The sequence below is a fragment of the Phoca vitulina genome, unplaced genomic scaffold (genome assembly GCF_004348235.1).
Source record: "Phoca vitulina isolate PV1807 unplaced genomic scaffold, GSC_HSeal_1.0 scaffold30, whole genome shotgun sequence".
Taxonomy (NCBI): domain Eukaryota; kingdom Metazoa; phylum Chordata; class Mammalia; order Carnivora; family Phocidae; genus Phoca; species Phoca vitulina.
In genome coordinates this window covers 17925262-17936861 of record NW_022589733.1, presented here as the reverse complement: position 1 = coordinate 17936861, position 11600 = coordinate 17925262, and the positions used below count along the sequence as shown (strand labels likewise).

The following is an 11600-nucleotide window of genomic DNA, read 5'->3' as shown; positions in this document are numbered from 1 at the left end:
GCTCTAATTGAAAGCTATTCAAAAAGTGTTGAGTCAAAATAACCAAACTGACCCAGGAAGAGCTAGGCTTGGGCAGCCAGGGCAATCAAGAGTTAAGGGTACAATAGGTGTTGGCTTGCCCCTAAGTTTGAGAAGGTTGGCTTTGAGACCAGGGATCGGGAAGCAACTGCTGGGAACCCACCTATGTTCCTCCTGAGGGTGGGGGCAGCCCAGTCGCTGCCCAGAGTCACTTGGTGCCCCACCAGCCTAGAGCATGGCAACACCCACACTCTGCTCTAGCCCAATCTTAACCCATAACTGGGGTGGGAACTGCAGAGAGAATAGAAGAAGGGGACAGGGGGCCAGAAGCTCAGGATCAGGGTAGTCATTCAGGCTTTGCAGCTAGGCTCCCTAGGAGAGGTCCCTGCCAGTCTGCCAGTGGGCACAGACATCAGAAAGAGTAGTCAATAGGGCAGTGCATGTGGGCTGGAAGGTAGCCCAGGTGGCAGCCACACTCTGGTCACAGCAGATCCTGAGAGAGGTGATGTTTCCTGGAGCAAAAGCTGCTGGGTCCACTGCCTGCCTTCCAGCCCGGGCTCAGACCTGTGGTTGACAAGGTAGGCCTGACTGCCTGTTTCTGCAACTCAGGGTCCAGGTAGCATCTCTGGGGTAGGGCCCTGGCCCACCCACCCCCATTTCCACCTAAAGGAAAGGCAGCCATAGGCCTGGGCTGGGGCTGGTGGATACAGGACAAAATGGTACTCACACAGGACAAGTCCTCAAGACCCCTGCCCAGGGCCTGCCCTGACACATAGCTGCTGTCAGACCCACTGGATCCACTGGCTGATGGGCACTGGGATGAGACCTCGGAGTCCTCAGGAGCTAGGGAGGAGGGAGGTAAGCTGTCAGCACCGGAGGGCCAGACCCTAAGCGATACCATCCTGCCTCTGCCTAAGCCCAAACCTACTCAAAGACAGCTGACTGCCCAGCTCCACTTCAGCCTCCAGTGCTGCTTCCTCTGGGCAGCTGGGAGAATACAGGGGCCAGCGGAGTCCCACAAGAGCCGGGTCTCTGTACAGGTGCAGGTTGAGGGACCCCAGTACAGAGCAAGAGGCAGGGTCTCCAGGAAGAGAACTCAAGGCTCCCAGGTTGGGGCTGTCACAGTCAAACGGGGCCACGGCAATAGAGGCCCGAGAGCGAACTTCTGCATAAGAGAGAGGGTCAGGTTGGGACAGGCCAGAGCCTACCTGGGCCAGGGTCCTGAAGGGAGCACAGGCAAGGGCTGACAAAGGTCCACGGTGCCTCGCATGCAGCCTTCCTCCCCCACAACCCCGGCAGCCTGCCTGCTACCTCGGCACTTCAGGACGTAGTTGACGGTGCGGTCGTTGATAGCTTCCTCGCTGGGGGCGATGTCCCGGAAGGCCTTGTTCCCCACGCCCATGGACACCATCTCAGCCATGCGCACCTCTGGGTGGACGGTGGGCATACGTGGGGTCTCTCTGGACATGAGCCTTGCCCTTGGGCCTCTGTCTACCCTCTCCCTTGAGTAAGTCCTTCCTATACATCCATACCCAGCAGATTAGCCGTCCTGTGCACAGAGCCTTTCTTGGTGCCATGCTCTCCTCCCCACAATCCTGGGGGCAGGTGTCATAACTGCCCTTTTAAAGTTAAGGCCCCTCCGGGCGCCTGGGTGGCTCAGTTGGTTAAGCGGCTGCCTTCGGCTCAGGTCATGATCCTGGAGTCCCTGGATCGAGTCCTGCATCGGGCTCCCTGCTCGGCGGGGAGTCTGCTTCTCCCTCTGACCCTCCCCCCTCTCATGTGCTCGCTCTCTCTCATTCTCTCTCTCTCAAATAAATAAAATCTTTAAAAAAAAAAAATAAAGTTAAGGCCTCTGATACTCAGGTTAACACTGTGTCCGTAGTCAGGGACAGTGAGAGCAGGCCTGCCTGACTTTGAAGTTCTTTCCCCTACAGTGGCTGCTACTGCGGGACGTCCCTGCTCCCAAGCATTTCCAGGTCCCTAGGCCCTGCCTGGGCCCATGTGGGACATTGTAAGCTGCCCAGAGGGGGGACCTTTTATTGACGTAGGGGGCAGGGACACACCCTTGTTGTGGATGGCCTGCCTCCAGAGCAGACGAGAAATGTCAGCCGTCCAAGCCTGCTTGGTGGCCACGCTGACAGCCTGCAGCACAAAGGTGTCCCTGGCCTTGCGACGGCGGAACCAGATCTCAAACTGCAGGTTGCTCTCCCCACAGCACTCAGTGAGGCCCAGGTCTGCCATCTGCGTGGCCAGGAGAGGGGCTTGGTGAGGCGCCGGGGGAGAAGGGGGCAGGGAGCGTGGGAGGGGTCGGGTGAGCCTACCTTGAATGAACGCTTGTAGGCAAATGTGTCGGTGCCTGTGGGTCCTCGGCGAGGCTTGCTGAAGAGCAGCAGCTCCTCAAAGAGAAAAACGCGGCGCAAGGACTTACGGCGCCCGGTGCGCACCATGAACTCATCCTGCCGCACCAGCTGCCCCTGTTCCTTGAGGTTAACCTGCCAAGTTGGGGTCCAGTGAGTACCCAGCCTCTGCCGCTCCCTCCCTTCACACCCACTGCACCTGCCCACCAGGGCCTGGCATGACTCACATCACATCCCTGAATGGCATCCATGGCCAGCAGGTCATTGCCGTGTCGCAGCTGGAAGCGCACGAGGCTCTGGGCGGCCCGCAGGGCACTCAGCTCCTGCACGGCGCCCCCACAGGCCCGCGCCAGTTCCTGCAGCAGCAGTGCGTACTTGCTCATGCGCTGGATGGGCTTCAGCAGGTAGGAGGCCAAGTCCAGGTGGTCCCCCAGCATTTGCTGCTTGTCCTGCCAGGTGCACAGAAGACCATCAGGCGGCTTCAGGGTACCTCCTCCGTCCCCTCCTCCCCTACAGTCTCAGGCTCATCTACCTTGAAGAAGGCGTGACCGAAGCTGGTCATCAGGGCATCGGAGCGAGGTTTATTCTTGCTGTAGAGTGCATACATCCCGAACTGCACCCTCTGTGAGGACACACAGCTCAGCCAGGTTGCAAGGGGGCCAGCTTCCAAAGTCTGGCCCCCATGGGCCAGATACCCTCAGCTTGAAAGGACCAAAATGCCAATAAACAGCTCCCAGGGAAGCCTCCCCCTGATCCAATCTGCCTGGCTTTGAATGAGGGGTAACCTGGCAAGAACAGGCACTGTGCAGAGCGGGGCTTGCTCCTCCCACTGTTCTGGGACCACCACTCTGGGACCCCTCACCTCGGACTACCCCTTCTCTTGCTCACTGCACTCAGCCACTTTGACCTGTCTCTTCCTTTAAACTTGATCCTTCCTCTGGATGGAACACTCTGACTCCAGTCCCTCTCTCTGGCCCCAGCTTAAACACCAGCTCCTCAAAGAGGCCTCTAACTGCCCCACTCCTGCCCACCACTCATTCACAATCATCGATCTATCCTGATTATTTTCTTCCTGGCCTCAACTATAATCTGGAATTCCCTTTTATACTTTTATGTCTCTTCTACTAAAACACGAGCATTTAGAGGGGCAGGGACCTTGCTGGTCTCGCTCATAGCTGTACCCAGCACAGAGCCTGGCACCAAGCCTGCACCCAGGGGCTCTTTGTTGAGTGGCAGAATCAGCTAGGAGCCATGTGGCCTGTGGGAGGCTTACGTGGCGCAGGAAGGCATAGGCTACCCGGGAGGGGTGCTGGGTACAGGCCTCCAGCTCACGCAGGAAGAAATGACAGTGGAAGTCCCGCAGCTTCTCCAGGTTGCCAAAGAGGTGGGCGCGCTGGCCACGGAGGCCCTGGGGCACATCGGGGCGATCCAGCTCGGGGAAGTAGTTCTCCACGGTGTAGTCAAGAGCACGGACATACTCCCGCTCTGTAGCCACCATCTCCGCCAGCACCAGCTGGAGCCTACCAGACAGGTGGAATCAGGATTCGAGACCTCTCTCCTGCCACTGCCCTCCCTGCCCTGCCCACTGCCTGCACCTGCTGGGGCTCCTGGGATCGGAGCTGCTTGGCGGAGGCATGGCAGGGGATGACCATGGCTGGGCACCCCCTCCGGCCTCTGGTCTGTGGCAGGCAGCCGCAGTGGCCGCATGGTGGCAGTGGTGGGCAGGCTCTCGGAGACTCTGTCCCAAATTCCGATCAAGGCTGTAGGCCTTCCTCAGGGGAAGGGTGGCAGATGCAGCAGGGACACGGCTGACACCCAGGCTAGCCGTGCTGCCCGTCGTGGTCGTGGCTGTGGGCAGTGGTGGCTTCAGCGCGGCCTCTAGCTTCTGGTCCAGGGCCAGCCAGGTGTCCTGGCATCGTGCCCAGGCCCAGCGGCACTCCTGGCGGATGCCCTCAGACCCCAACCCTGTGGCCAGAGCCCACATTTTTCGGAAGTGGGCAGGAGGCAAGTCAGGGTGCTTGGTCCAATGCAGCTGCAGCCGTTGCAGCGCGACCCCTGGGTGCTCGTGCTCCAGCTCTGCCAACAGCCGCTTCCCCTCCTCAGCCCAGGTCGAGGCCTGTAACGCCAAGGCCAGGGAGGCAGTGAGATGGGGCCCACCAAGACCGCGAGCCTTCCCTTCAACCCACGCCCCATCCCCGCAGGATGGCGACTCAGGCCATGCCCCCCCAGTTGGATTTTGGGGTCACCCTGAAGACAAAGAGAGAGAACAGGCAGAATGTCCTGAAAGAGCTCAGGCCGTGCTGGGGTCAGGCAGCCACCCTGCACCCCCGCCAACCACCCGCAGCCAAGGTCACGACAGCCCCCCTACCTGCTTGAAAAAACGGGAGAGCTTCTCAGCATCTGCCAGCCGCTGCCGCCGCCGGGCCAAAGCCCTGGAGAAGTCAGTGAGCTGGGCTTGCAGGGCCAGAAAGCGGGCCCCCGCGGGCCCCAGCTCAGCAGCCTCCCAGCCAGCCAGTGGCTGTAGAAACTTCTCAGCTCGCCTGACCTGCTCCTGGAGACAGAGCCTGGGCTCAGCACGTCTGGGCCTGGTGGTCTAGCCCAGGGCAGTCTTTTCCACAGACATCTCTACATGTCAGTGTCAAGTCTCTCCTGTGACTGAAGACCTTCCCTTGCCCGACTCCCCTCTGTCTCTGTGCCCCTCTCCACAGCCAAACTTCCTGGAGAGGTTGTTATCCTTGGTATCACTGCTTCTTCCCCGTCAGCCTAATGCAACCTCAGTGCCACCGCCATCCCCAGCCCTTCTCAGGCCTCACCTGACCATCACTCAGCAGCCTCCAGTCCTCTCTCTGCCAGTTCCCCGACCCCTCTCCACTCACCTGATTCTCCTCGTCCTTCTCTGGTGGTTCCTCCTCCTGTTCCCCATCCCTCACCTGGGCCATTAAACACTGGTGCTCCTGAACACAGTCCACATGCTCTCTCCTCAGGCAGTCTTGTGTGACCAACTTCAAATGTCATCCACAACTCACATCCACCAAGTGACCCTCTACACCCCGGTCTCTCCTCTGAGTTCCACTGATGAAGCCCCTTCCCCCAGAAGATCCTTGTCTCCCAGCCCCTCTCTCAGGGAACGGCACTCATTCAACTCTGAAACCTCCCTCTCCTTCTATGTATCCACCATCAAATCCCAGCAATTTCTAAAATCAATCTTCTCTGCCACCATCTGGCCAGGGAAAGCATCATTCCTGGTGGGCCACTGCAATTGCCTCTGTGGACTGTTCACATCCATCCTTCAAGCCCCCGTCTACCCAGAACCTAAGATGATCTTCCTCGGGGCGCCTGGGTGGCTCAGTCATTAAGCGTCTGCCTTCGGCTCAGGTCAGGGTGCCAGGGTCCTGGGATCGAGCCCCACATCAGGCTCCCTGCTCAGTGGGGCAGGAAGCCTGCTTCTCCCTCCCCCACTCCCCCTGCTTGTGTTCCCTCTATTGCTGTGTGTGTCTGTCAAATAAATAAATAAAATTAAAAAAAAAAAAAAAAAAGGATGATCTTCCTAGGATGTGGATCTGATTATGTGACTTTCCCACTTAGATATTACACTGCGACAACGGCCCAGCTATTTGGCCACTACTTTTCCAGCCTCATTTTACCTCATCTCACTCCATTCTCCCTCCCTTTTCTGCACTGCATTTCAACCTCACTGTCCTGCTTATGGTTCCTCAGGCAACCCATGCTCCCTCCTGCCACAGAACCTTTGCACATGCTGTTTGCTCCCTCAGCCTGGAATGTTTCTTAACCCCAACCCCTCTTCCTCCTAATTAACCCCGATCTATTCTTTAGCTTTCAGTTCAAAAGTCACTATCTCAAGAAAGCTAGCCCAACACCTCTTCTGGGTGAGGTCTTTATTAATATACTCAGGTAGAACCACCTGCGTTACTTCTCTTCGGAGCTTCTGCCTCGGTTTGCAAACACATATATGACTTTGAACCTTTGATTACAACTGATCTTCTCTGCTGAACTGTACATTCCAAGAGAGAAAACGATAGATTTGCTTTCACCCATCTTGCATTCCCAGTCCTCAGCCAAGTGACCCAATACCTATGGAATAAACAAGCGACCAAACTCACCTGGGCAACCTGGTCCAAGTCCTGAAAAGGACCTTGGGCCTGGAGCAGCATGTCCAGTGAGGGATCCCTTAGCTCCTCAAGCGCTGGCCAGCCCACCTGCTGTAGCCACACTTCAATCTGGAGGGGCACAAGCAGGGAAAGGAATGCTGCTGTGGGGTGGAGGTCATGCTTGAGATCAGAGGGAGGGCCCACGTGGGTAGATGGTTCCCACCTGGTGCAGTCCACCCTCCTGGGCCTCCAGAGTCTGGACCAACTCCAGTGCCTGTACCCGCCGGTTACTCTGGAGGGTCAGCTGATGCAGCAGTCCATCTACACGGCCATAGAGTTCATCAACCTCATCCACTGCTGGCCTGGTATAGGGTACATGGTCTTAGGGCTCTTAGTTGCCTTGCTCCACTCCACCCTATCCTGGGACCACCAATCCTGGCTGGTTCTGAGCCAGCCAGCTGAGTCCCTGGCATAGGATATGGTGAGCTGGGGCAAGATCTGGGATCTGAGTTTGCATCTACCTGTAGTCTGGGCTCAGGGTCACCTCTGGGACCTCTTGCTTCAGCCATGCCAGCTCCAAACCCCCCTGGCATTGTAGCCATGCTAGCCGTGGTGAGTCTAGCACATGCTGCATCAGGACCTGTGCCTGCCGTAACAGCCGACCAACTTCCTGTGATTAAGTGCAACAGGTAGTGGAGGTGAGCATGGGAGAAAAGCAGGGAGACAGGGAGCACTCGGAGAGGTGTCGAGGGAACACTCACCCCAGACTCCATGGGCTGGGGCACAGCCTTCATGCTCTCGATGGCCCCCTGGAGCAGGGCACAAACCACCTGGCAGCTCTGCAGGAGGGCTTCCAGACGCTGTGAGCAGGGGCAGGCATGACCAGAGTAGTGCAGTGCTCGTCCCAGGCGTCCTGGGTCCCAGGCCGGCTTTGCACTGCTCAAGCCAACCCAGAAAAGGCCCCTCTGCTGGCCACGTTGCCTGCCACCCACCCTGTGCCCCACCCACTGCACTCACCATCCGGAAGTCCAGCCAGGCCTGGTGGCAGTACGGCAGGCCTCCTCCCATTGAAGCCGGCAACCCGGAGGTGGAGACGTGGTTCAGCAGGCTCTGATGAGAAGGCAGCTGCCGCAGCTGCCCGAAAAGCAGGTGGTGACCGAGGCCGAGTGGGGAAACAGCCCATCTCCACCCCTGGCCGAAAGGGCTCTGTACCTGCAGCCTAGAAGGCACCTCCTCCGGCATCTTTCCCAGTAGCAGCACCTGGTACACTGACCCTGGGGCGGCTTCCTGCAAGGACTTTGAGTTCAACCATGTCCCCAACCCTACACAAAAGGAATGACTGAAGGCAGGGGAAGCTACTATCGTGTACTCGCCTGCAGTTGGCTGAGCCCCCAGCAGAGGGAAGAGCATGGGGAACAAACCCGGGCGTCCACCAGCACAGTCAGTCCCATGGCCTGTACTTCGGGCCTAAGGAAGAGGCTTCAGTTCAGTATCTAATGCCCCAATCTTGCCAGCTCCCAGCTCAGGCTCCAACCCCTCCCCCACTTCCTCCCCAAACCTGGGAATGCCACGCAGGTAGAGCAGGAGGCGGATGAGTTCACGGTCACTGCACTTGGGGTGAAGCCAGGCCGGGCTATGGGCACACAGAAACAGCACTGCCCGGCCTTCTACATCCCGAGTCCCTGTGGGGAGAAGGCAGTGAACACCTGCCCAATCAAGTCACCCCACTCCCACCGCCTCCAGTCGTTCCCAACTACCTGGCAGGGTAGCCATGCCACTGGCCAGCAGCTCCCAGGCAAGGTCTTTGGCCAGGAGATCATCAGCAGGCTTAGGGAGGCTGGATCCACTGGGGTCTTCAGGAGGAAAACGGCTTGGGTCTGCATTGGGCCACCCACCCAGAGACCCCTCCTCAGACCTGGGCTCCAGGTGGAGTAGGGTCAGAGCCCTCCCCCCCTTCAGGAACCCCAACTCCCTTCCAAGACTTCCTTGGCCCCGCCTCCCTCACCTGCCTCCAGTAGCTCTGACGTCGTCTCAGATAATGGGCCTCCAGGGTCCACAGGATCACTGTCCAAGCCCTCAGAACCCAGGTGGGCTGGCATTAATCTCTTTGGAACTTGGTCCCTTGCCAAGCCTCCCCCTTGACTATCACTCTCGCCCTGTGTGAGGCTGAGGCGGGAGGACATTGGGCACAGGAGGCTCTCCACTCCAGAAGGGGTTGGTTCCTCTAACTGGAGTGAAGAACCTCCCGATGTGCAACCCTGGGCATCCCCTGACCCATCTACAGCCATCTGTCCTAGCGGAGACTGAGGCTCCCCAGGCAAGGGGCTGCCCTGTAGCCCTTCTCCCTGGGCTGTCCCTGCTGTAGGTCTCGGAGAATTGGGGTCCTTAACCTGCATGCGGGGAACAGGTTCCTCTTCATCCCAGGCATCCCTGAAGCTGCACACAGCAAACCTCCAGTCAGTGGCGTGTCCCTGGGAGTCTGGGGACTCATCCCCAACCTCCGGTGGCCCTTCCATCACCCCCTCCTTAAGAGTGGGCCTGCTCAGGGCAAGTGGGAGAGGGGCTGGGCCCTCAGTGTGAGGCTTCTGCTCATCCAGGAAATGGGTTGATTATGGTCGTGGGTACGGCTCCGTGAGTGAGACAGGCAGAAGGCTACTCTTGGTGCCCAGACAGAGGGAGCACAGACGCGGCGGCAGTTCAGACCTGAAGAGAGGGGAGACCAGCAGGGGTCGGCCCCCGCCCGACCACGCTCACGTGGGCCTCCGCCAAGAGGGCCCCCACGCTTGGACGCGCAATCCCTGCCACGCTTTGCTGGTCTATGCGGATGGGACGCCGCCATTGCAGGAACGCCGTGCTGCCTAGTGCTGACACCCGCCCAACTGGGCCTTGTCTGGCCACGAGACTCCGCGCCCCATCCCTCGCCCGCCCGCCACACTCACGTGTCCGGGACGCGAGACGGCGAAGCGGAGCCCTCAAACCTACCGCACCGCCGTCGACGGCGGGTACAGCGCGCCGCCCGGCGTCCACGGGCGCCGCCTCCTGGCCGCGGGGAGGGAACGCAGGGCGGCGGAGGACGCGGCACCGCGCCGCCCCCTGGGGGCCGGAGGACGGAGCTGCATCCCACCCCCAGGCCCGACGGCAGCGGCCCGGACCCCCAGGAAAGCGCTGAGGAGCGGGCCCTCGCAGCGCCCCCGGCCCGCCGCCGCCCCCTCCCACCCTCAGGGCCCCCTTACTTTGACTTGGCTTCTCCGTCGGCGGGGAGGGGCAGCGACCGCCAGCCGTCCCACTGTGCCCACTCCCCCCGCCTGCCTGAGAGCGCCGGAAGCGGCCCCCTGCTGGGGAAGGCGGTGTAAGTGCCCGAGGTGAGGGATCCGGTGGGTCGTCCTGGGGATAGAGGGAAGGGGCTTGCGGTGGGGGGAGGGGGGGCGGTGGAGCGGGGCAGGCTTCTGCTCTTGAATGCACGCAGTGTGGGGGGGCTGCCCCACCCTCTCTCCTCAAAACTGGGAGCACTCACTCCTCGCGGGAGAAGATAAGTGTGGGCCCCGGGTCCCAGGAGGCCCCTAGAAAGAGAAACTCTCTAAGCCCAAACCAGCTGCTTGGGGCTGCTAGGAACCAGTACGGGTATCTTCATGGAGGGTAGGAGGAAGGGGCCCCTTCCTTGCAGCCCTCAATCTTCCTTCCAGGCCCAGGCAGCAAGACAGGTTGTATGATTCCAAGACCCGGTGGGGGACTGCTATCTGGGCTGGAGCTGACTCAGGCTTGCCAGAGTCCACCAGGCCCAGACCCTCCACTCTGGTACATTCCTGGGCACTTTCACCTACCCCCTTCCCCACAAAGTCCAGCCAAGGAGGTTGGGGCTGAGGTCAGGGTCCTGAAGCCAGAGACACTAACCCAGGCCTGCTCCTCCACTTACCTGCTGGGTGAGCTCCAGCAACTCAGTTCTCTTTAAGCCTCACCTTACTCACCTGTTTAAAAAAAAAAAAAAGTCATCCTTTTTTTTTTTCCCCTGGGGTTTGCCATAAGGACTAGGGAAGACCCCATGTGTCAGATGTCCAGTTGCTGCCAGCGTTTAGGCTGTGTTCATGCCCTCCCCATCATTTCACCTTCATTCAGGGGATCCTGAACTGGTGAAAGCTACCTGGAGAGTTGACCTGTGAGATCCCTCCCAGCTCTGAGGTGTGAGGTGCCTTTAGGGCATGTGTGCCTGGCCTGACACTCCCCACAATTTGTGGGAAGAGTGTAAGAAGGTAGGCTGTGTGGCCAGAAGAAGGCACTATGCCCCACAACATGCTCAGGCCCTTGGTTTCTGGGAGGGGAGGGGCAGTGGGTATGATGGCTTCCTTGGCTCTAAAGCAGGCACCCCCTCAGGAGCCTGGAGGCTGCCAGAGCAGCAAACCTGGGCATCAAAAGCAGGCACAGTGGGGCGCCTGGGTGGCTCAGTCGTTAAGCATCTGCCTTCGGCTCAGGTCATGATCCCAGGGTCCTGGGATCAAGCCCCGCATCGGGCTCCCTGCTCAGCGGGAAGCCTGCTTCTCCCTCTCCCACTCCCCCTGCTTGTGTTCCCTCTCTTTCTGTGTCTCTCTCTGTCAAATAAATAAAATCTTTAAAAAAAAAAAAAAAAAAAAAGCAGACACAGTGGTAACAACAGCAACCCACCCCCGCCCCCATCCCAGCTGCCACATCAGCTCCCAAAGTCCAGACTCTCAGACCAGCTACCTAGGAGCCTTCTTCTTGAGCTGATCTGGCTGCCAGAGGAGCCTTGGAATTGTCCTGCTCCATCCCCACCCCCCAGCCAGGACCTCTGGCCCCACCCTCCTCTAGCTTTAGCGAGCATCAGGACCAACCTTGGATCCCTCCCCAGCCGTCCCAGGGCCGCCCCATTGAGTCATTGCCTCCTGCTCCCTCCCTGTCCTTCTGCTGCCCACTGTCTGCCCACCCCCAGCCACCAGCCAGGCCTCCTAGGAGCGCTGAGATCTGGGGGGACCTGCTGGCAGGCACACATACCCCCTCCAATACCAGAGGCAAGTAAGAGGTCCCAAGCCACAGGCCATAGCTGACCCCAGCACTGCCGGGCACGGGCAGCAGACAGATTCAGCGTCAGGGGCAGCCTTGGTTT

At 59.5% G+C, this 11600-nt stretch overlaps 1 protein-coding gene across 1 annotated transcript; it reads right to left on the bottom strand.

Moving 5' to 3' along the window:
- Positions 1–162: 162 nt before the first annotated feature.
- On the bottom strand, positions 163–9061 carry PLEKHG4 (pleckstrin homology and RhoGEF domain containing G4). The gene is made up of 21 exons (XM_032424411.1): positions 8490–9061; positions 8242–8337; positions 8043–8166; positions 7858–7951; positions 7697–7771; positions 7502–7618; positions 7246–7344; positions 7006–7154; positions 6708–6846; positions 6497–6613; positions 4744–4926; positions 3971–4491; positions 3649–3895; positions 2908–2997; positions 2603–2824; positions 2340–2510; positions 2082–2259; positions 1330–1446; positions 947–1183; positions 746–861; positions 163–582 (listed from the first exon to the last, which is right to left on the bottom strand). The coding sequence occupies exons 1-21, from the start codon at positions 8998–9000 to the stop codon at positions 577–579; spliced, it is 3609 nt and encodes a 1202-aa protein (XP_032280302.1). The 5' UTR covers positions 9001–9061; the 3' UTR covers positions 163–576.
- Positions 9062–11600: the final 2539 nt, after the last annotated feature.